This window comes from Hyaena hyaena, unplaced genomic scaffold (assembly GCF_003009895.1).
Source record: "Hyaena hyaena isolate Hyena2069 unplaced genomic scaffold, ASM300989v1 scaffold_661, whole genome shotgun sequence".
NCBI classification, from domain to species: Eukaryota; Metazoa; Chordata; class Mammalia; order Carnivora; family Hyaenidae; genus Hyaena; species Hyaena hyaena.
The window spans coordinates 952,768-978,101 of NW_024081294.1; the positions used below are offsets into that span (position 1 = coordinate 952,768).

Genomic DNA, 25,334 nt, shown 5'->3' on the forward strand with positions numbered 1-25,334 from the left:
GATTGATAGCCAGAAAAAAAAATGCAGATCAAAACCATTATTAAAGATGATTTAAAAACTACCATATTGGGAGTAATTAAAAATCTCAGCAAGGCTGTAGAGCAGACAATACAGTCATACATAGCTGATGAGTGTATAAATTGATACAACTATTTCAGGAAAACAATTTAGCATTATATAGCAAAGCTGAAGATGCACAAGCCTATAACCCAATTTTGTACCAGGTGCTATATTCATGAATGTTTATAGGCGGATTTTTTTTTTTTGTAATAGTAAAACATTGGAAATACCATAGGTATCCATCAAGAGAATGGATAAATAAATTGTGGCATATTCATATAATAGAATACTAAATGGCAGTGAAAATGAATAAATTACAGCTACATAAAAAAAGCCTGAAGTTGGGAACACAATAGGGAGCAGCGACATCAACTAACAGAAGGAAGTGACACATGGGCAAAGTTTTGAATAAAGTGAGAAAAGGAGTTATGTGTTTACCTGGGGGAAGAGCACTCCAGAGACAAGGAATAGCAAGTAAAAAAATGCTGCAGTGTTTCTGTGTCTGTTGTTTTGAGGAATAATATGGGGGCCAGGAGACCTAGAACAGAGTAGTAGGGAGTATAACAGAAGATCATAGAGGCAAGGGGGTAGAAAAAATTGTTTTAGGCCTTATATCGACTTTATTTTTACTCTAAATAATATGGGAATTCACTGAAAGTATTTGAGAAAAGTGACATATCTGAATTCTTATTACTTTTTTAGATAATTACTCCGGAAGCGGGATTAAGAATGGACAGAGAAAGGGCAATGGAAGACCGGTTTGAGCTGTTGAAGTAATTGAGGTGAGAGAGATGATGGCACTGGTAGTAATGGAGGTAGTGACAAATGGTTGGTATCTGTTGTATTTTGAAGGTAAACAGGATTGACTGACACTGGATGTAGGTGTTTAGAGAAAGAGAGTAATCTATGATGACCCTAAATTTTTTAGGTTTGAATAACTGGAAAGATGGAGTTGCCACTGAGATGAGGAAGACTAGGCAGAACAGACTTGGGAAAGAAAAGAGAAGTTCAGTTTGAACGTGTTGAGTTTGAGATGCTTATTATACATTGAAGTAGATCTGTTGTGTAGATACTTGGATAAGAGTCTGGAATCCAGGGGATAAGAATTTAGCATTCGTTTATGCGCAGCTCTGAACTCTCCAGAATAAAACTTTAATTAATATGTGTCCCTTTGGAGAAGCCAAGACATTCTCTTTGCTACAGAGATCTGCACTTGGCGTTGACCTGCCACATTTCTTGTTAATCATTGCCGAGGCAGTGATCCAAAGCATCTGGTGACTGATTGTACATACTCTGTGGCATTATTTATAGTATCTGGCAGATCAAACAGATGCTCAAGCAAGTTTTCTCGTTTTTTGAATGATGGCAGCAGAGCATTTGGCCCCCTTCCCCCTTTTGATGGATATAGCCGATGATAACACCACATTTAAGGGATTGCAAATAAAGCTTGCAAGTTCTCAAAAATCTCATTCTCATCTGCCAGTACAAACTGAATGAGACAGAGCATTGGTCTCTGCAGTAACATTATTTTGCAATCATATAGTACCCTGTCTTTGCTGAGGAATTTACAATCCAGTGTAATTTACAAATAATATCACTTCCCTATTTTTACCTCAAATTTCAATTGGAAAACTGGAAAGAGAAATTTTTTCCCCAGAAAAAGTATCAGAAATTCTAAGGAAAGTCTATCCTACCTCACAAACTTGAAGTTATTAGCCTTTAATTCTAAATCTTTGAATTCTCATCAGGACATAATAGAACCTAAAAGTCTTAGCATAATATATAATTTTATATACTATGATTACCTAGATTGCCAAGGTCATTGGGATATAGGGCTTTACTGAAGCAATATGACATTTCAGTTCACTCAGAGGAGGAAGCTGTGTTTGGCTCCAGTGGTAAAGAGTTTTATTCCGACTGTGATGAAGGACTGGTCATATGTGAGTAGGGAAGATGGAATGGGCACTGACTGAAGGTAGTGAAGGAGCAGAAAGCTGAATGTTTTCTGTTCTCCTCCCACACATATCCAGCTCTTTCCATAGCTAGCTTCACATCTCTCCCTACTGGAAGGCCCTCTATCTTTTAGGTGTTGAATCTCACAGACAGAGGCTCCCTGAGCTGAGGAATCTAAAGTAGGCAATAGTTCTACCTGATGGTGGAATGGGGGTGTACAGCAAGAGGACGACACCAGGTAGAGAAATTCTGCTTTGGGGCACAGACTTCTACATGCAACAGAAACGCTCCTGTATCTGGTGGGCCTCTCCCTAAGCAAGGAAGGCTATGGTGCAGGACACCTTGGGGAAGGGTATAGCACTGGCCTAAGCAGGACATCTATAGGGCATTTTCACAAGGGAGAAGCTAGGGAATTGCTTAGTGAGGCCCTTGGTAGGGGTAGGAATGATTCAATATTTTTTTTTAAAATGTTTTATTTATTTCTAGGAGAGAGAGAGAGAGAGCGTGAGCAGGGGAGGGTCAGAGAGAGAGGGAGTCACAGACTGAAACAGGCTCCAGGCTCTGAGCTGGCAGTCAGCACAGAGCCCGACGCGGGGCTCGAACCCACGAACCACGAGTACATGACCTAAGCGAAAGTCGGACGCTTAACCGACTAAGCCACCCAGGCGCCCCAATGATTCAGTATTTTAAGGAGCTGTGATGCAGCTTTGGAAGACATGGAGGCATTTCTCCATGGTCCACCTGTGATTGGGAGGTTTCAGGCTTTGAGGGTGCATGTAGTTTACTGGGTTTGAATATGATTGTGTGTGTGTGTGTGGAAAATTAACATACCATAAAATTCACTCATTTTAAGTGAAAATTCAATCATTTTTAGTATTTATAGAGTTATGATTTTATTCATTTAATGCAGAAACTTTAAATGTAAACAACTTGAAACCCCATGCTGATGACTGGCAGGAGAAAGCCACCTGAGAGAAATAACCTGCCAGATGCACTCTAGTATCTTCCCCTTTTTTGGCCTGTTCCTCCACAGAATCCATGCCTACTCCTTCTTCATCTTTCTCCAGAGCTGCCAGGTTCTCCAGGGCCTCAGAGAACTCTCCATCTTACATGCCTTCTCCCATGTTCACTTTGCTTACATGAGATCTTACTTATGGTTCCAGCAGGCCCAGACCTCAGCCATGGCAGTGGTGTTGCACAGGATGTACATAGTCTGTTGCACTTTGACCAGGTTTCCCTTGGGGATGACAGTTGGGGGGCTGGTAGTTGATGCCCACTTTAAATCTCGTTGGGCAACATCCACAAACTGGATGGTGCACTTCATCCTGATGCTGGTGATGGCTGTGTTGACGTCTTTTGGGACCGTGTCCCAAGTGCATGCTACAGACCATGTACTTGCTGTGGCAAGGGCCATACTTGGCCATCTGATTGGGTGGCTTGCAGGCACTGGTGATCTTGGCCACAGACAGCTGCTCATCATAGGCCTTCTTAGCTGAGATGCCTGGGAGTTGGTAGCCAGTGGAAAGTGTATTTGGGGGTACGGGACCAGCTTCGTTGGGAATTCTGTCAAATTCACATTCAGGGTACTGTCACATTGCTGAGGTAGTGATGGTGGATACAATCTGCCCAATCAGATGACTGAGATTGGTATATATGGGCCGTTTGGTATCTGGGTTGTGTTGACATATGTCACAGATGGCTTCCTCATTGACCATGAAAGCACAGTGAGAATTATCCAGGGTCAGGTGGGTGATCAGGAAGGAATTATAGAGCTCCACCATGGCTGTGGAAACCTGGGGGACTGGCAACTTTGAGTCTGGACTTCTTGCCATATACCACCAAGAGCCGTTCCATGAGCAGAGGCACAAACCCAGAACTGGTGCCGCCCCTGAAGCTGTGGAAGATGAGCAAGTCCCATAGCCCTGTGCACAGATCTGCCAGTTTTCAGATCAAGTCTAGGTCAGTAATCTTGCCAATATCATGGCCTTTGGCATAATTACTGACTGTATCTTCTTTCCCAGGGATTAGTACCAAGCCCCCGACTTTTTTTACTTTTATGAACCAAATTTTTAATTTTCTCTTATTTCTTAAAATTGAGAAAATGATTTTGAAAGACATTATATATGTTTATTGTTGCCTCCTTAAGTGCTCACGTTGAAAAAAAAATAGCCAAATAAATTCGAGGTTTTCTGTTCTCTGGTAACTGCACTGGCAGAGGGGACATGGATACTGTCAGGATATGTGACACCTGACGTTCCAGATCCTTTCGAATACCTGGATGTCTGGCATGATGTAAACATAAAAACTGGATGACTAGTAGCATTTTAAGTTGTTCTTGTAGACACAGCCATCATTCACTGAGTAGCCCCTCTTTTATGAGTGCAAAAACCTATGCAAATTTTCACTGTTTTACCACCAGATGTCAGCCATTCACTGCATTGGTAATAACAACTCTGAAGAACTCCTGATGAGAAATCTATTTATGTGGATGTCACCTTCATCTCTCCCTCTGTCCCTCTTTCACTCCTTCCTGCTATGACTGTCAGTCTATCAATCAGTCACTAATGGACCTATCATCTATTTATTTGATTAGAATGCATATATCTATTCTAATCTATCTAAATAATGAAAGGGGTACACTAGATATTTTAAGAAAACTAGCATGATTTAGAATTTAAATGTTGTCATATACAAATGTGAAAATGACACTAAAATGTTTTTTAAACTCTGATCTGTAATTCAGGCTCTTTTCAGCCCAGGAGCTTTGGGACCAATGCAATATTTTGCATCCCTTGTTTCAGAACATACTTTCTACTATCACCCACAGCTTTTGCTTTTGGAATTTTTATTAGATACTTGTTGGTACTCTGCAATTACATTCTTTTTAGAAGAGTATCAACTACATATTGAACAAACTATGCAATATTTGATTTTTAGAGAAGCCCTAAGGTGATTAAAAAATGAATTAGTTATTGAAGACATATGCAGTGTTTTTGCCTACCAACAGCTTCCATTTAATTTCTTTTAATTAAATGCTTTTTTGAGTATTAATATATACCTTTAAAAATTTTTTAAATGTTTCTTTTGTTTTTGACAGAGAGAGAGAGAGAGAGAGAGAAAATGTGAGTGGGGGAGGGGTAGAGAGAGGGAGACACAGAATCTGAAGCAGGATCCAGGGTTTGAGCTGTCGGCACAGAGCCCGACACGAGGCTTCAACTCACAAACCATGAGATCATGACCTGAACCAAAGTAGGTGCTTAACCAACTGAGACACCTAGGTGCCCCTAACAAATACCTTGTATAGTCCCTGACTACAAACTTTGTCAGTTATGTTGCTCTACTTAAATCATTGAGTTTAATAAAATGATTTTATGCATTTTCCCCCCTTAACATTGTGAGCTATTTGAGGTTTTGGGAGCTTAGCAGGTATCTATTGATAAATGAATTTTATTCTCTAAATTTAGATTACAGCTAGCCTGTAGTGAATTGTTGCTTGCCTCCTTAGCAACCATTTTCTTTTATCTCTCTTTCCTGTCTGAATTTTGTTTCAATGTCTAGCACTTTTCTTTTGGAGCCATGGGACTTAGGGAAAGTTCATCGCATCAAGCTTCACGCATGGGCCTGAATGGTATAAAAATAATCTTATTCCCTTTGCTAAGGAATGGCTCAGAAATGACCATGGCCATAGAAGGACCAAGAAAAACTTTCCTCACTCCTAAAAGAGTGCACTGTAAGGACTGATGGATATATCTTTGTAAATCTTCTGTCATTTCTGAAGAAGAAAACACGAGTGTTACTGTGTTCCTGAATCCTTTTGGGGGGGGCGTTGATATAGAGATGGGGAACATAGGGGAGGCTCTGTCAAATTTTCAGACACTTACCAGAGCTATCTTTCATATCACATAGAAAGAACATTCTAGAATATGAAACCAATTCAAAGGAAAACAGCTGCAGGGGGGAGAGAGAGAGAGACAGATCTGATGTTATTTTTTTGTGTCCCTAGATCCTCTTTTACGAGACAATGAGCCAAAAAATTTCTTTCTTAATTATTTATTACTCAATGATCTAAGAGTTTGATAGGGGAAATCTGTGCAGGCATCAGGAAAAAATGTCTAGAAGCTGAAAGGATAGTAAGGGCATGGCCATTTGAGAGAGAAGTCAAATGTGGCTTCTCCTTGGAGAGAGGGTGATAAGGAGAGTTGGCTTGGGCCATTTGCTCTTTGGAAACACATATTTGAGAAAAATGGCTTTGTGTGCCTAATAATTTGTTTTAAGACTTAGCTAATCTCTGTAGGACCATATTTCCTGTAGATGGTCCATAAAACACCTTGATCCAAATCACCAGGGGTACTTCTTAAAAATGCAGAGATTTGAGGTGCCTGGGTGGCTCACTAAGTTAAGCTTTGATTTTGGCTCAGGTCATGATCTCATGTCATGGTTCATGAGATCAAGCCCCACTTCCTTGTCCATGCTGATAGAGCGGAGCCTCCTTGGGATTCTCTGTCTCCTCTCTCTCTTTCTCTCTCTCTCTCTCCGCCTCTCCCACACTCACATGCGCTTTCTCTCTCAAAATAAATAAACATCTTTTAAAAATGCAGAGATCTAGGCCTTACTCAATGTAGTGAGTCAGAAACTCTGGGAATGGGATCAAGAGTCAGTCCTCTTACAATAAGTAGCCCCAGTTGATACTTAGAATTGCTGAAGTCTGAGGAGTATTGCTTAGGCTACATCAATTTTGACATCGACTTTGAGCTACTAGGTAGGTGACAGTCTGGGGAATAAGCCCTAAAACCAAGTCTATGGCTTCCCTTATCATTCAGCTACTTAAATACTCAATTTATATAACATAACAGTTCAGTGAGAGTTCAAAGATACATGGGAATTTTGAAAAAGGATATACTGATTTAATAAACTAGGAAGATGGTGTACCTGTGTGGCTCAGTTGGTTAAGCATCCAGCTCTTGGTTTCAGCCCAGGTCATGATCTCATGGTTCGTAAGTTTGAGCCCCTTGTAGGGCTTCATGCTGACAGTGCAGAGCCTGCTTGGGATTCTCTCTCCTACTCTCTCCTCCTCCCTTGCTCATGCATGCTCTCTCTCAAAATAAAATGAAAAAGTTAAGATATTAAAAAAATTATAATAAGAAAGCTTAGAACAAAAGATTTTATGCAGATGATAGTGCAGGACCAAATCAGTGAGTGACAAAGCTGTTCTTTTATCTCCCCCAAACAATAGTCTTTGGATAATTTAATGTAAAAAAAAAAAAAAAAATCAAAGCCCCACTGTTTCTCTTTGCCTTTTTAATATGTCAGTTATACCTATTTTAATTATCCAATTAAACACTGAACAATTAAGATATTCAGATCTTGGTACTAATGGTCAAAGCAAAATACCTCAGACCCCATTTTCTCTCTTCAAACATCTGTAAGCTATAACTTAGGTGAAAATATAGCTATTGACTTGTAGTAATTTGCAAAGTAGAATAGTTCTCAAAAACAATGGTTTTCAACTGTGGATGCGTATTAGAATTACCTAGAGATACTAAAAAACATGACCTATATCAATGTCCTACTGTAAGTCAACTAAGTCAGGATCTCTGGAAAGAGTGACTTTTTTTTCTTAAATTCGCCAGAGGATTCTTCTGTGAAGCCAGGGATGGGATCCACTTCTTGAGGCACTTCCCAGGCAGTGCATTCTCTAGTGTCCCAGTGAATGAAGTTCAGCTAAGTACAATAGTGGAGAGATTGCTTGAAGGCAATGGAGTTCATTCATTGTCTACCATAGTTTACCATCTTTAATTAAGCCCCTTAATAGAATAAGGGTAGTGTACTAGGACAGGATTATAATGTCCCAGCAGATTTTCTTTTTCTGTATCTTCTTTATAATGCCATTTGCTTATATGAGGCATGAAATGCCACATGCTATATTGAGGGATATATGCAAGAACAGACCTCCAAAATGTGTTTGTCTATTCCATGAATATTATTGAAGACTTTAATTACACATCTTGCTGTCGTCTTTCAGAAGATACTTGGGAGCAAGTTTTTCTGGCCTTATAATTAGGAATTCTAAATGTTTAATGGATTTATGAATTATGTAACTAATCACGTTTTATTTAATGAGCTGCTAGAAAACTTAGAGCCAACCTCTGGGCCTGAACAGGTGTAATAGGAATTACTCTTGTATTAATTTTTCCATTTTTGTCTTTGTTCTCCATCTTTCTTTCTCACCTCCTTATCATTTATCATTTTTATTTTATTTTTTGCATCCATTGAGTCATTGTAAACTGTTTAGGAATAAGATTAGATGTAGGTAACATTTTAAAAAGTAACTAATGGAGCTGATAATCAAATATTGCACCACAAAAGATGACCTTAATGCAAGGCAACTAATTTCCTCAAACCTGAATAGCATCAAAGTCAACCTATAAAACGTGTCATTGGGGTACTGGACATATTCTGATGTTGAAATAAAAATATGTAAGACACTGTGAACAGGCACATATACCTCAGAATAGTGTCATCATTCTACATTTACATGTTTACCACTGATGCACTGGAAGGGGCATAAAGGAGTGGGCAAAGGGAGGAAAGTATATTCCTTATTTGAGAATGAAGATCATAAGAATAAAAAAAAAAGCTTCTATTTGAGGAGGATGCCCAAATTAAGTTGTATCAGGAAGGTGACTATATGGGAAGTAACAAATCTTTCAATCAGATCCTCTTTGGTGTAAGTATGAAAAGAAAAAAATCTAGGTTATGTTAGATTTTTAAAAATAACATAGCTGGAAGACATTCTAATTAATATACTTTTTTGCGAAGCACTCTGTATTATTTTCATGAGTCAATTAGATGTCTAATATTCCACTACTAAGATGCCTGGATTGCAATATAGGCATTTTGAAGAAAGGGATCTAGAGTGTGATTATACAAAGGAAAGTGATCATGTTCTTTCTAAACTGCATTGATGAATTATGAGAAAGATGTTAAAAAAGTAATTCATAGTCACTGTAAGAGCTGAATATTCCCATGAATACATGGCATTGAAGTGAAATTATTCTTTAAAAAGAAAACTATTAGTAGTAGCCTATACTGATGGATATATTTGCATATGTAATTTGAGACGTTTCCTCTTAGCTAGATCGCCTTTTATTAAATTATTTACCTCCTGATTGATAGGCAGGCAAAAATCCTCTTTGTATTTTAAGAGAGAGCCTGTTTTTACACATGTATGTAAACTCTGATGCTGGTTTTTAATTTGTATCAGCTACATAACAAAATACCATCTTCAGATTAATTCAATACAAATTTCTTTCTGCTGAAGACACTGGGTAGGTTTCACTATAACCGTGGTTTGTGTAATTATTACAAAAGTTGTATACAGAACCCTGCAAATACGCAAAAATTGCAAAATACACTCTGACAGCTAATGCTCTGAAAACACTTTATTACACAAATTACATTCAGATTCTGAAAATAGTGTTCTAACAGTGTAACCATCTAAAAATAAGACATCCCCAAAACACACCAACTGAAGAAGAAAATTAAAAAACAAATTTAAATAGAGACTTTTTTTTCTTTCCTTCGTTGCAATATAATGTTAGTGATTTTAAAAAAATAGAAGGAGATTTAGCAGCTTTGTCCTCATGTAGCACAAAGTTTCTCTTTACTGCCACAGGCTGAGAATGCTGAACAGGAAAGGCACCAAAGACAGACACAGGCATATGGAAGTGCTATTGGGAAAATACTGTGTTCAAGCAGAGAATGGGGTTATTTACATCTACAGAAAAAGTCTCGAAAATGTAAATGAGCAAAGCTTCCATCATTAAATTAGTAGTGTGATGGAAGAAGAGGACCGTTCCTCTAGGCTATGTTCATATAAAGACAGTGGCACTGCTATGAACTTTTAGGAAACTCCTCAACTAGAAATAGAAGCCAACTAAATCAAAACAAAGGAAATAAAATGTGTACAGTCCCACATAGACTAGTACAGTTTACAATTAAATATGCAAAACTCTAAACGTGCTAAAGGGAAAGGAATCGGGCATTCTTGGAAAATCCCATCAACCTAAATCAAATCCCAGTCTTCATGAGGAAGAAGGTGAGGGCGCAGGCAGAGGTGCTGAATACTCCTCTTCCGATTCACTTCCATCATCCTCCTCTTTCTCTAGGTCACTTCCCTCGGTGCTAAGGCGGTCAAACCCTTTCCGGCTGTAGCCTTTCCGGCTTGCAAAGAAATTTCCGAGGTTTAAGCCTCCACTTCCCTTTCCTGGAGTAAGCACACAGTGACACAGAACCAAGGTAAAGTTTGCACAAAAGATTCTTGGTGTACTTGTAAATTTTTAAGTGGTAAACACAAGTTGGGATGGGAAATAACAACAGCAACAGAAGTGACAGATACTTAACCTACAGAGTCAGGAAGATATTACTTGTACAGATTTAGGTGTTTCTGTAGGATTATTTCAGATTCATTTCTCAGCTCCTGCTTTTTCCAGGCTCTCTGGAACTGGCTTCCCTCGAGGAGCTCTTCATTTCAATGACTATATGAAAAGGTCATCTGCACTATAACAAGCAATGACATGCTGGCAGGAGTGACAGAAAATGTACTGAAGACAAATGAAGCCAGATGAAAGGCAAGGGAAGAGAATTAGATAATATAGAAAGGCCAAGGTAGAAAAAACGAAACTGAGAAATGTGCTGCCAGAACCCCATACTTCGGTTTAGTTTATACGGTTTGCATTCTGCACTTAACGTTGCTGTACTGCACGTGAGGAGTTTACTTTTCAGAGGGAAAATAGGAAGTATCTCCCTGCTCTGTAAGAACATGAGCTTGTTGACTTTGAGCCACATGTGAAGGATTCTGAAAGGTCACAGGCATACCTCTGAGTCTTCCAAGCACTCTTCCTGAACTTGCCTCAAGTTTGTGTTCAGAATCTGCTAGAAAAAGACGCACATTTCAAAATGAGTCCCAATCACCCTCCTCAACCATGGACTCAACTTTCAATACAGAATCTAGGATTCATAAATGATTAAAAACAAGGCCTGAGTCTTGTCTGTAAGCAATTCTAAGGGGGAAAAAAAGGCAATACATTATTATGATGTATCTGAGGGCCAGAGCTGGCTTTGACTTTGGTGCTCTGCAGTCTCAGTAAATTACTTCTCTGAGCCTCAGTTTCCTCATTGGAGAAAAGAGGGATCAATGACAATCCCTACCCATCTGCAAGGTTTAGATGGGATGCTGCATATGATGTGTTTATAACAGTGCCTGGTAGATACACAGTAAATGCTCAATATATATGTTATTTTTATTAGGACAAAATTAAATTACCAAGAATTTGTAATAACTTGGGAAGCTTTGGTTATTATAATTTAGGAGTTCTGTCTTAGGTTTTAGTCTTTCTGTTAAGCACAGTACACGTCCTGCTTGAGAAAGCCTTGGGTTCTTGTACATCATTTCTTCTTTGTATAAGACTTAACTGAAGGCAAGGACCTGAAACACTGAATAATTTCAGTCATAAAAGTGACCCAAATTTTCCCATGGAGCTTCCCATCTCCCTGAAGGATGGACTTTCTTTATCGGGAGGCAGAACTCCCAATGGACTTATTTTTCCCTTTGCTCTGTATCTGTCTGCATTTTTCGTCCTGGCTTTCCCTAAGGGCTATTCCCCCAAGGGAAGTGTGGCTTGGGGTTCTCCCATGAAGTCTCTAACCAGGAGTAGAGGCAGCCTCAAGGAAAAAGCTAGCAAGCAGATGGCACAGGAAAGGTAGAAGAGTGGGTGTGGAAAAAAACAGGCAAGAAGGGAAGAATCTGATTTAGACTGTTAGAAAGCCAACCAGTTAGGCTGTAAGTTCTATAAGGATGCAGGACAGCCCTTAGCTGGCTTTGTATCCCCTGTGCCGACTACAATCTCTGATGTGCAGCTGACATGTGATAAGTATGTGTTGAATAAATGGAAGGTCTTTTATGAGGGTTACTAAAATTCATTAATGGACAAGCTCTAGCTAGAACAAATACTGAAAAAAAGGTGAGAGGCTGATCCACTTTTAGAATTAAATGTATTATATGGAACCATATAAAACTGGAATATTTCTAAATAAACCATGATTGAATAATGGTAATTTCATATAGTCTGACTTAGGTCTCTGCCTTCCCAACACACTCCTGTATACTCAGTATTCTGTAACAGTGCCGTGTTGCATGTGATTATCAGCGAACAGGAGGGACCAAACCTTCATAAGTCCCCAGCTACTCCCTCTTTCAGAGTGGGTTGATTACCACCATTCCTACTGCCTGGTCCCAGGCCCCTTGTATTGCTGATACCCTGTGTATGTATCACTGCACTTACCATCCTCTATTGGTAGCTTTATATGGAGTCCTCTCTTTTTTATGTGTCATCTATTCTCTGAGCTCCACTTATTTATTCAGTCATTTCCCCAACAACTATTTATCGAACCCCTAGTGCCAGGAGCTGTGACTTGTGCTGAGGATACATAAGTAAACAAGTAACGTGTAAGATTCTTGTTCCTTTGAAGCTTCCATCTACCTCCATGCAGACAACCACTGTGTTCATCTTTGCTCCTGTTTACCACAGTTCCGTACCCATAACAGGGGCTCAGAAGAAGATCTTTATTGAAGAGTTAACTATTTTTGAGAGCTTTATCAATTGCAGATGAAAACAAACCAAAGTCCTAGAAAAATTCCCTTTCACAACTAATTAAATGGAATCCTCTGTTTTTTGTTTCTGTGTGCATTTCTGTGTCAGGGCTGTGCCTTGGGCAGCACTGAATCCCTGCCATGGTCGCTTTGGTCAAATGCTCCCTCCCACCCTGGCCCACGGACTCCTTCCCAGACACAGTTGTAGACTCTTGCCTTAGGACCTGGGAAGCCAGCCAAGGGACTGCTCCTGCGAGGTGAGAATCCTGGGTTGGATTATTTATCTGAATGTCCTGAAAGGAACAAACACAGCTCCTGTTCCTACACTATGATAATGATCTGATAACATACTGATTCCAGCACTGGACTCTGCCTGGTTTGGTAAAGGCAGGCTGATGGCCCAAATTATGACTATTTAAAAGCTACCCAATGATCTACTGTAGGAATAGGTGATTTCCTGAGAAAGTTGAGGTTTAAGACAAGGATCTTTCATGACTTCTTATGACTTTTATTACTTTATTACCAATGACTGTTTCACAATCAGTGGAATTAATTGAGCACTTACTAGGTGGCAGAAACTGTGATAAATGCTTTATGTTTATCATTTCCTTGAATCTTCACACAGCCATGTGAGTATTGTATCCCTACTTTATAGATGAGGAAACTGTGGCTTGGAGTGACTAAGTAACTTGCCCAAGGTCATGTAGCTAGGAGCTAAAGCCAGGACTAAGAGGGGAAAACATAACATCCACATAATGGACCCAGGTATTTTGAGACCTGGGCTTCTTTCTAAAAGCAAGGTCTCCTCCTTCCTGAGCTAATGTATGTGTGTGTGTATCTACACAGTTTCATATGGAGACATTAACTGGACTTATGCCAATTGCTAACAGGCTGTATTCAAAGTTATATTTTAATCTAACTATCTAAATTTCTGAGGCTTCTGACACTTCTTCTACAGTGATACTAAGTATAGACAATATTTGGAACATAAACAGTAACATCCAAAAAGGCAGAGAGCACTTGGAAAAAAACACTGAAAAAAATCACAAACTTTGAAGATACTCAGGCCAAACACTCTTTCAAAGGTAGTTTCCAAGTTCAGGGGGCTCATTTTACTTGCCTCCAAAGGCCTTTGATTTTTTCCACCGAATAAATAAGGCAATGGCCAGCAGGACAACCACCGGAATGACCAGCAGGGTTGTAATGAGAACAATGGGCACTCCCAAGCCCGGCTCTTTGATCAGTTTCTGTTTCTCTTGCATCTTCTGCAACTCTGTGGAGGCGGGTTTGTTCTCCATTTTGTTTTCAACAACTGCCTCGGATTCTTCAGGGAAAAAAGAGTTCACAATATTCAACTGACCCAAAGAGTCCAAAACCCAACCACCCACCCCAACCCAGTCAAATCAACAACTGCTCATAAAGAACTTGTTGAGTTCTGTGCATGTGGGGTTCATATTTCAATATCTGAATCTACTAAGCTGGCAGCAGGTATTGTGATTAGTTCATTTCCACCCAATGATTTTGTACTTTTAAATTGGTTTTCTTTGATCTTGCCCTTTATTCCCCATAATTCCACAAAACAAATATCCTCCTTTTGCATTTTTTCCAATAAAATTAATAGGCAGCATGGTGCAGGGCAAAGAATTGGTGTGCATACTAGAGTCAAATGAATCTGGGCTGAAATCCCAGTTCTCCTATATAAATTAGATGTGTAACTTTGGGCAAGTTACTTAAGTAATCTGGGCCTTAGTAACCTCATCTGTAGAACAGTGATGATAAACAAAATAACACCTTCAAAAAATTGTTGAGTGTGAATGTTTGACATAGAGAAGGTGTTTTTTAGTATGTTTCCTTGTATCTTTAGTTTATGAATCTCGTTAATGTTCAATGAGTTATTGGTACATCATATGCACAGTTACACATATTCTAGGATTTCAAACTGGAAAAAGAACTGTGCCCTTTTCAGTTTCTTTTCTACAGTTCCTAGCAAGCTGTAAGTGTACAGAGAAGCACTGTGTATGATTTTGTATTTGATGAAAATAACTTATAGAACTTATTCTATAGTCTATAGAACCTATAGAATAACTTTTCTGATATTGACTGGTACTGGGTAGGTATCAGGCCGAAAATACTGTTTGGGAACTGATGCAACTGAACCATATAAACTGCTTCAGGGATCTTAACAATTACTGACTTGAAAATGAGGTTGAGCCTTGCAACATTCCTGTCCTCCAGAAGCACATATGTGTACTTGGACAAAAACCCTAGTGTGCAAAGTCTAGAAGTTACTATCATCTTTGCCAAAATGCTCACAACGTTTCTGAAACTTCAGTTCTTGGTGTAATGCAGAGTGAATCATATGGCCTCATGGAAATTTTGGCAAAATGACAGGAATAGCTGGTTCAACACAATCAGGAAAATCTTTGGTTAATGTTTACTATGTGTTCACAAACTTAGTAGCTTGCTGGACACTTCTCCAAGGAAGCATTTCTCAAATTACTTAAGACATTGTAGACACCATTTATGATACACACAAATGGCAGGTCTCCGCTTTTTGGCTTCAGTGTTCTGAGCCAGCCTCTTTCATGATCTCAGTGAGGCCTACTAAGCGCTTGTACTGTTTCAGGCAATGTTCTCACTGAATCACTACACCAAGCCTATGAGTAGGCAGTACTAGTGTCACCATTTTACAGATGGCCTCATAGTCTTCATTTCCTTCTCTGTACTATGGTTAATGGGTAACCATTATTTCTCTTCCTTTGTCCACTGGAGTGGCTTTTGAAACTTCAGCAGGAGAGAAGGAAAGGGATTGGTTTGTAGATCTAGATGGCTCACATTTAATCTGTCTAGATCTCAGTTTCCAAGAGGAAGATAACTGTGATTCTTACTCTTCCTGATCACTGTTACTTCTTTTTCTTCATTACTATAGAAAAGATAGGCAAGTTGTTCTGTTTTACTTAAATTCCTTCTGTATTTAAGCAGGAAAATAACAATAAATATAAGACAGGGTTAAAAACCAGACTAAAGGTACACATTGGTAGCCGAGAATTTGTTGCCTTGAAAGAAGGATTTGTTTCTATTTGATAATGACTATAACCAGACTAATTACATAGCATTTTCTGTCATTTGGTGGGTTTACTGGGAGCAAAGACAATGGCTGTACCAGCTCATATCTAGTTCCTTTATATAAAGAACAGACCTAGGATTGGGCTCCAGTAAAAGGAAACAGGAACTGTGAAGTAGGTGACAGACTAACAGAATCAGTATAGCATTCACTGAGAGTATGCTGAGACTGAGGTAATGACCTCACTAAGGTACACACACTATACTTCAGAAGTTCTTGATTTCCATACCCCCTCTGGTAATCTGAGTGCATCTACTAAAAATACACAAACATTCTAACTTTGGAGCCTGCTGAAGTACGTTTAGATTTTAAAAGAGACTCTATATCTTAAAGAAAGTGGATGAATTTATATTTCCCAGTCCCAAAACACAAACAAACAAAAAAAAAGCAATATTGTTCTTTCTCTGGAACTTTTGTAAGTGGAGTAAAAAGTCTAAAAAATAGTTATGATTTAAGATTCTAGGAATTTCAAATTCTGCCACTTTTATTCCTTATCCTAAATTCTTTAATTAAAAATTAATTTTTTTTAATTTGGAGCATCCCTGATGAAGGAACAGTGAAGAAGTTCTAATACTATCCAGAACCTGGGGCTTCTGGAAGAGGGGCTGTCTCATATGACATTTTTCTATCATGTAAGATGCCAGATTAGTCCATTTTAAACAAAAATGTCTTCAAACAAGCTCTTCTGGCATCCCTAGACATATCTGGAAATAAATATAATTATGAAATGCTGATATATAGGAAGTTTTTCCCTTCTTTAAAGCACTGAGTTTAGAAGGGGAGACTAGGTGCATTCCTGTGTGAGCTCACACATACAAGCATGCACATGTTTCTTTCCCCTTGAGAGAAGAGGAAAAGCCCAGAGGCCACGGGGAATTGGAATAACTCAGACAGTAAAGGAGAGACATTCTTAATACAGCAGTCCAGCAGTTATTACCCAGTTTATTACAGACAGAACTGAAGGCTGAGGGTTTTAGATGGCATATTAGCAAGTAACAGGAAAAATACAGATAGCACCAGTGAGATTACTCTTTCCTTTCTTTTTATTATTATTTTTTAATGTAATGTGTTTCCCCTCTAATGTATTGTTCTCCATAAGGCCTAAGACACTAGCTGCACTAGAGCATTTCTTTTTATGTTATTAAGACTGATTCATTGTCATCATCTTTTTTTTGGGGGAGCGAGGGTGAAGGCTATGATTTTGATGTCTGTTTTATCCTTAGCAACTTTATTTGAAAACGCCTTTCCTCAGTTTATCATCACACATTCTCTTATCTCTGCAACTCCCTGTGAATACAACACTGGTTCTGAAACACTGTTATTACTCATCAGTTATATGACCATTCACAGTGGGGATGAAGGTCGTCAGAGGTTACTCAGATTTGGAAATTTACACGCAGCTGAATCTGGGATGCTGTTTCTCCCTCTCTTTTGTAAGGGATGGTTTAAATTAAGCTTTCAGATTTTGAAAAAAGACAAACTTTTAGAGATTCAGCATGATTTATTCTCCCGTGTGTAATAAGAAAATAATCTTTAAAAAAGAAAGGTTTAGTGAGAATCATATGGAGCCAAAGAGGACTAGACCGATTTCATTTGAACTTGAATGTTTGAGTTTGGGCATTCCTATTAAAATAGGACTATCATGACAAGATATTTTAACATTTACTAATTGCACTCTTGTGTTCTGCCACAAGGCTGGGAGGTTTTCTGACCAAATGCAGTCAGTGGTGTGCACTGAGGAGAGAGGAAATGGCCTGGGGAGAGCGCTGTTCATCCTTCACTGGCCAGGCAAGAAGAGATCAGTATGGTTGGGCTGTTCTCAACAATCCAAACACTATAGGATTTTTTTTTTTGGCGGGGTGGGGGTGGGATTTATTTAAACAGAAGAGGCCTGAGGCCACTTTGAAATCCCACAGATTTCAGAGTAAACTACAAGCACCCCCAACCTATAGCTCTTGGAAGAATTTATGGTAAATGAATTGGTGGTATTCATCTCTCCTCAGTAGTAAAGGAATAGTGGTTAAGAGCACAGGCTTCAGTGGCAAATAAACTGTGGTTTAAACCCTGGCTCTACCACTTAGTAGTAAGTCTGATCTTCAGTTTCCTCATGTGTAACATGGGGATAATACCAATTACACATAGTGTAAGGAATTAACTTAGCAATTTTTGTATACCTCATTGTGTTCCACAAATGATAGCTTTTATTAATAATAATAAATTTATTCCAAAGAAAACCACTCACCAATAATTTATATGTAACAATCATAGAAAAATAAAGGCTCAGGAACTCTTCAGTGGTATGAATGCCACTCGGTAGAGTCACTTGGGTTGAATTTCTACAAATGCCAAACATTTGCCATTTATTTATTTTATAATATTATCTTACCCCTTTCAACCTTGAGCCGGCTATATTCTCTTATCTGCCTATATAAAATCCCTAAACTCCCTCTTGGTTCTTGCTTCTTTGCATCTTTTTTCACCTGCTTTCATAAGAAAGGAAAGCAAGTAAGCCTAGGGTTAAGTCTGAATATCTAGGTGAATCATTTGTAAAGCAACTAATAATGGAATCACTTTGCCACTTCGACATTAGGAGCACCCTTTAGGGAGTTCTTAATTTTACATGACCATGTCAAAACCCTGCAGACAGTATAACATGTACAAATATAAACTGATCCTAGCAAAGGGAGAAAATAATTTGGGATTTCTAATTAAACCAATAGTTGCTTACCAGTAGTTAAATTCCTGATAAATCCCATTCCTGATAGTATATACCAAAGCTATACTTATTTGTATATATGCATATGTATACCTCACTCTCTCTATCTCACTCTCTCTCCCTTCTTCCCTCTCTTTCCTTATAGGTTATATGTCTCTTGAAGTCAGGCACAGTTACATTTCCCTTAAACCCATTGTAGTCCCTTATACATAGATGGCCCTCAGTAAATTTTTGGGGCAAATGGTGCTAAGATTGGAGCTTAGGGAACAGCTCAGCTTGTCAGGCCCCTATAATAGTAACTCACCAAAGATACTTTTTTCACTCATTTACATTACAGCCCACTTTTCAGGATACTGGATGGTATTTTTCTGCTTGTCTGAAGTTAATGTACTTCTAAAAGTGACTGACTTACTTTTTTCCTCTTTGAATGTCTCTGGCCCACTTGTTCAGAATCACTTTCTATCACTTGAAATCAGTGAATTTGAGCTCATTATTACCACTCCATTTAACAAAGAAAACAGTTGGCAACATGCAGGTTTAAAGGCTCAGTACATAGTAGAAGTTATGATTTACCAGATTTATATTTTTAGTCTGATAATTTTTAAAGTAGAATCAAGGGCCATAAAAGAATTCAGCACAAATAGTCTTGGGTTTCACATTCTTAAGAGGAATATGACCAACCTTTGATTTCCTGGACCTCAATGCCCGCCTTTTTAACTGATCGATGTTCCATTTCTGTAACATAGCACAGTGAAGGAGAAAGAAAATCAGAATCTTCAAACAAATTATTGAAAACTTAATTTTTTTTTTTTTTTTTTTACAAATAGTTTATTGTCAAATTAGTTTCTACATAACACTCAGTGCTCATCCCCAAAGTGCCCTCCTTCATGCCCCTCCCCCCCTCCCCCCCACATCCATCAGTCCTCAGTTTTTGTCAGCATTCAAGAGTCTCTCATGGTTTGCCTCTCTCCCTTTCCCCCACCATTTCCGCCCTTCTTCTCCCCCTTGTTCCTCCGTCAAGTTCCTCCTAATCCTCCTATACGTGCAAACATATGGTATTTGTCCTTCTCTGCCTGACTTATTTCGCTCAGCATAACACCCTCAAGGTCCATCCATGTTGCTACACATGGCCAGATTTCATTGTTTCTCATTGCCATGTAGTATTCCATGGTATAGATAAACCACATCTTCTTGATCCATTCATCTGTTGATGGACACTTAGGCTCTTTCCATGTTTTAGCTATTGTGGAGAGTGCTGCTATGAACATTGGGGTACATGTGCTCCTATGCCTCAGCATTTCTGTATCCCTTGGGTAAATTCCTAGCAGTGCTATTGCTGGGTCATAAGGGAGTGAAAACTTAATTTTGGCATTAATTTCACTTAGTAGAAAATATTTTCTCACTTCATCAAGTGCATTATCATATTACATAAGAGTTTTAAGACAAACCACTAATTCGGTGCCAGGCCCATGAATCTTGGATACAGTCTCCTAGGGACAGCTGAAGTGTTTCTAAGCTGTTTGTATTTATTTATTTATTTTTTTTATTTTTTTTTAAATGTTTTATTTATTTCTAGGAGAGAGAGAGAGAGACAGCGTGAGCAGGGGAGGGTCAGAGAGAGAGGGAGACACAGACTCTGAAATAGGCTCCAGGCTCCGAGCTGGCAGTCAGCACAGAGCCCGACGCGGGGCTCGAACCCACGAACCGCGAGATCATGACCTGAGTGAAAGTCGGACGCTTAACCGACTAAGCCACCCGGGCGCCCCTAAGCTGTTTGTATTTAAAATGAGATTTTCCTTGTGGAGTTCATGATACTGTATTTCTGAAATATCAAGTGGTTCTGTTTTTATGTGGACATAGACTGATTACTAATTCTGCCATGTTTGATTACCAGTATTCTAGCTACATAAATAGATTTCACTAGTAAAATAGTAGAATGCAAAGACAGGAGACATTTGTTTAGCCTCCGAAGGCAGTCTTACTGTTCCCAAAGTACTATTTTCGAGATTTATTATTCAGTTGCATTCTGGGCTCTAGAGAGGATTTTTCTCTTTCAAAGCTGAATGCTTATTGCACCGCTTCTCAACCAAGTGATGTGTCAAAACCACTTGGGAAACCTTTCCAAAATACACATTATCACCCTCTTCTTTCTCTAGATCTTGAGTAGGATCTGGTCATGTGTGTTTTGAAAGCCCTCACCATGTGACTTGGACATGTATCTCTGTTGAGTACTACCACTAGGGTGGTATAAAGACCCTCAGACTAGAATCTTAATGAGTTCAAGTATCATATTCCTATCTGCAAAATGAGGATAGTGTTTAGATTTCTGAGGTCTTTTCTATCTAGAAAAGTATTTATTTATTTTTTTAATTCTGAAAAGCCTGGATTTAGTCTTGGAATTGGGAATTCTCCATCTCTCTATTTACTTTCCTGTCTGCCCACTCGTTTTGACTCCTCTTTGAGGAGGCAGGTGATGGGTGAGGGGAATGTAAGGCTGTTGCTGGAGTGGAATAGGCCACAGACACCTCGATGCACTCAACCCTAACTGGGTACTTATTACAAAATAGCAAAAACTACTCAAAGGATAATTCTGAAGATAGCAGTTACCAAATTTACTTGGGTTCCAAGATCTGTATGCTCAATGATTAAAGTTTTTAGATGCTTGATTTTACTCCTTTTTGTTATAACTTACTTTTTTTCTTTATTGTAATTTTCACTTTTTGTTGTTATAACTGGTATTTACCTTCATTAATTCCAAATGGCCTTATTATCTATCTAGTTGCCAGTTGCAGTTCCTGACATCTCAAATTTACTGTCTTCAGTTCTTTAATTCTTTTCCTTAATACCATCTCCGATTGTTTGGGTCCTTCGACCCTGCCTCTTATTTATTTTATTTTATTTTTTGAGAGAGAGCGTGTGAGCCAGTGAGAGGGACAGAGGGAGACAGGAGATCTTAAGCAGGCTTCACACTCAGCGTGCAGCCTGATGCAGGGCTCAATCCCATGACCCTGGAATTACGACCTGAGCCAAAATCAAGAGTCGATGCTCAACCGACTGAGCCACGTGGGTGCCCCTGGACCGTGTTCAATTGGGAAACTTGTTTTTTATTATGATATCAGAGGCTAGGTTAGTATACTTTTCAGGAGTTAGAAATAATGTTCAAATAGCCCTTAGAAAATCCGTAAAACTACCTGGCTTGATCCTAATAGGGAAAGTCTGCTGTCCCCCGAAATAATTTTGAGTTACATGAGACAATTCAGTATTCTGAACAAGCTGAAGTCTAATGGGGAAAATGCAGTGCTTCCTGCTTGGGATACTATGTGTCTGACACAGATGCTGGTGTTCCTAGGTGCTCAGCAGCTACTGAGAACTGAAGAGCCACATGGGAAGTGATACCAGCATGGAAGCCAGTCAGCCCCTCTGCTTTGCCAAAGCCATCCTCTCCCTGTGGAACTAACTTGGAATTAACATTGGCTTTCAGTGTAACAGACATTACTCCAGGCATCAAGAATTTCCTGTGGAGTATCTGTGGAAACAAGGGGATAACTGCCAGGAAAAGAAAAAAAAAAAGGTGTTTCTCTCTTTTCTACTTTTTAAAAATTAATTTAATCCCTGAAATGAAACCAAACAGTTCTTTTAACAATGGCCGGTTATGCTTTAGTTTCCTACTCCTATCAATAAAAAGAGAAGGGAATGCAAATATTTTTTTCACATACTTTTAAGCAATACAGATGAGGGAAAATATGGACAATAATACTGTAAAAACCATACTTTCATTCAGGGTGAACTTCCATACGGTGTTGGTGTGAGCGTCTCCCACATACACAGTCCCATCTTCTGATGCAGCAATATCATGAGGCATGTCAAAGTGCTGCCGGAATAAAAACGAGGGTGGTGAGCTTACACTTTAATTCTTCATGACAAGGCAGAAAACAAAGCAAAGCACACCAACAAGAAGCCTATGAATCAAACCAAACAAACTCTAATTCCATCAAAGCAACCCTAGGCCAAGAAGCAGCATTCACTCATTCACCGGGCACCGACTGCCACACGTAGTTCTGTGCCTCGGGAAATGCCGAGGGACCCTCACCACTGACTTTCAAGTCTTTTAAAAGTGAACATAAGATTAACTAAAAAAAAAAAAAAAATTAATGTCTTATTTATTTCTGAGAGAGAGAGAGAGAGGGGCAGCGTGAGCAGGAGAGGGTCAGAGAGAGAGGGAGACACAGAATTGGAAGCAGGCTCCAGGCTCTGAGCTAGCTGTCAGCACAGAGCCTGATGTGGGGCTTGAACCCACAAGCTGTGAGATCATGACCTGAACCGAAGTCAGGGGCTTAACTGACTGAACCACCCAGGCGCCTCATGAAGATTAAGTGTTTACAGTTTTGTTTACTTGATATTACATTAGGTACCTATTTAGTTATATTTATTTTTGCCTCCATGCTTCTTTCTTTTAATCACTATCACATTTGCCTGTTTTATTTTACACAAGTAAAAAAAAAGACCGAGTATTAATTTTTGTTACTATTCCCATCAAGCTATCTTATCATATGCTACCTGGAAAGCTATTTATACATTACCGATAAGAGGAGTCATTTCAGAGTTTCAGGGCATTCAGACTATTTCCGAATGCATCCAAGGTGATATGCAGCAATGTGGGGTTTGCTTACTCTGAAGCCCAGTGTTTGTACTATTTTCAGTCAGTGAAAGAAAACAGAGTTTTTCCTTCAAGTACTTGCTTTTTTTTTTTTTAATCTACTTGAATATTCAGTGGTTTAATATGTTTTTCTTCATGACATATTTCCATTTCAAATCATTGCCATCTCAGTCATGAGGACATAGGAGACAGGGGAGCACTTGCTGTGACTTTCTCAAGGTCACTCAACTAGTTCCTGGAAAAGCAGCCTTAAAATGTAGTGCTGCTGCCGTTTCTGTCTTGCTACCGAAGCTTCCAAAGGTGCCACTTGTCCACCAGCTGGTAGGACGCGGATGATTTTTTTTTCACCTTTGAGGCCAGTAGGCCTGTCTGAGTATTCAGTTCTCGGAAGTATGCCCAGTGCGTATTAACAGGAGCATTATCCGGACTGTGGTCTTATCAGACAGCTTCTGCCCGCTTCGGTTTGCTGAGTACAAAGGGCACTAATGAGGCAAACTACTGTTCTTAGCTCACTTTCAGCGGGGCAGAATACATGCTGTGGAGACCGTACTGTACTTTGCGAATCATCAACAATTTGTCACATTGAAAAGAAACATGAGACAGCCATGCCAAGGAGGCTCATTCCTTCATACTATCAAATGAGCTGTGACAAATGCACATGAGAAGAACAGAAAGCCAGAAATCAAAATGTTGCCTTGTTGAAATCTCACAAGCCAGTCATTAAATGTTCATCTTTATTTTGGGTTCAGCTAATAGGTGGCAACAGACTTGCAAATTCTAGGCATTTCCACTTCTGTACGAAAATATGTTCTTAAAACTGCTTTGCGAAGCATATGGCTGTAAAGTGCTTCATATTTTCTGATAGGAAAAATAGTATAAATAGGTGGGGGATCAAGGTGAGGGGGCAATGTGTGAACTCGTCATTGGCAAAGGATTTTGCTTTAGATAAATCACAATATGCCATCAATTCAAGGCTACAAACAATACACTTGTATATGTGGTTCTCCAGCTGATCCAGGGAGCCAAGGGATCTGTTGGAGATACTCTGCGGCCACTGGAGGGGTTGAGGGGAGAATGTGGCTAGGATGCTGGGACTTCTCTTCCTGCTGTAGTCAGACGCACTCGACTGTAATTTCTTTAATGAACTACTCTTTTTTGTGTTATCTGAAACAAACTCATGTTGTAAGCTTTAGGATTTCAGAGTTGAATGGATTTAAAGGTCTTCTATTCTAGGCTTTATAAACTCTTTTGAGGTTTCTTGTCTCTTCTCTTGAGGCCCCCTCCCTAGCAAAGTAACACTGATAAGACAAAGTATGACAGCATCCTCCTGGGGCATCTGGTGACAGAGCCCAGAGCAACCAGCCTGCTCTCAAAATCTTATATTCTATCTTAAAAATCCATAAGGGATTTGTGTTCTCTGTATAATTACGTTTGCCTTAACACCAAACAATGTTTAAAGTTACTTAATACGAAGTAAAATAGCTCTTTAAGAAGTTGTACCAAGTTATGTTGTGGTTTAATATAATCCCTTGGTATATGGATGTGTACCTCTGGGGATTAAAAGGTTAAAACACACAGTAGGGTCTAAAGACTTGCATTTAGGATCCAGGTGTGCTACTTACTCTGTAGCTTTGGATAAGTAATTTCACTTGTGTGAAATTTTGAGTTCAAATCCTACCAAATAGTAATTTTAATCTCCAATTGTTAAGGTTAGAGAAACAACATAAATCTAGGCTTACTGTTTTTTTCTTTTCTTTTTGGTATGGAGTGGCAGGGATCCAATCCCTTCCACATGAGCTGCCTTTAATCCAGAAAGAAGTCAAAAAAATGCCAGCCTGAAGAGTGTGTGTGCAAGCAGATGTTAGGGACCATAGCCTTTCTCGTGATCATGGGGATAAAAAAGTGTATCTTTTGTCTTCATGGCTTTTTGGTGCCATTTAATAGAACCATGATCTTTATGGTCCTCCTGTCTCAGCTTCCCTGCATACACATAAAATGGAGCTCATACATTCAGGCACAAATTCTCCTAAAGAATGTAACAGAAGAGAGAACTCAAGTACATGAGGAAATAAGTGGTGGACAGGCACAAAGAGGTATAGACACAGTAGCAAAACCTGACTTTTGATTTGAAGGAAGAAACACTTCATACATTGGAGTCAGTGTACCAGATAGT

The 25,334-nt window shown here is 39.2% G+C and overlaps 1 protein-coding gene, 1 long non-coding RNA gene and 1 pseudogene across 11 annotated transcripts in view; 1 reads left to right on the top strand and 2 right to left on the bottom strand.

The window, feature by feature from the left end:
* Nucleotides 1-1,654: 1,654 nt before the first annotated feature.
* LOC120220004 lies at nt 1,655-4,336 on the bottom strand (annotated as a pseudogene).
* Nucleotides 4,337-9,437: 5,101 nt separating this feature from the next.
* PAM (peptidylglycine alpha-amidating monooxygenase) overlaps nt 9,438-25,334 on the bottom strand; it is a 118,067-nt gene continuing 102,170 nt past the window's right edge. For 2 of the 10 annotated variants that reach the window (XM_039216957.1, XM_039216948.1), the window contains 5 exons: nt 22,276-22,375; nt 19,186-19,239; nt 13,785-13,988; nt 10,891-10,944; nt 9,438-10,279 (listed from right to left, as the gene is read on the bottom strand). In XM_039216957.1, the coding sequence (XP_039072888.1) occupies nt 10,098-10,279; nt 10,891-10,944; nt 13,785-13,988; nt 19,186-19,239; nt 22,276-22,375 (594 nt within the window). In that variant the 3' untranslated portion in view covers nt 9,438-10,097. Of the gene's footprint in view, nt 10,280-10,890; nt 10,948-13,784; nt 13,989-19,185; nt 19,240-22,275; nt 22,376-25,334 lie in introns of all 10 variants that reach the window. The other 8 variants (XM_039216955.1, XM_039216947.1, XM_039216958.1 and 5 more) reach the window with 6 other exon arrangements.
* LOC120220006 lies at nt 10,230-22,256 on the top strand. The gene is made up of 3 exons (XR_005525437.1): nt 10,230-10,311; nt 12,774-12,921; nt 21,854-22,256. It is a non-coding gene; the product is annotated as an uncharacterized LOC120220006 (long non-coding RNA).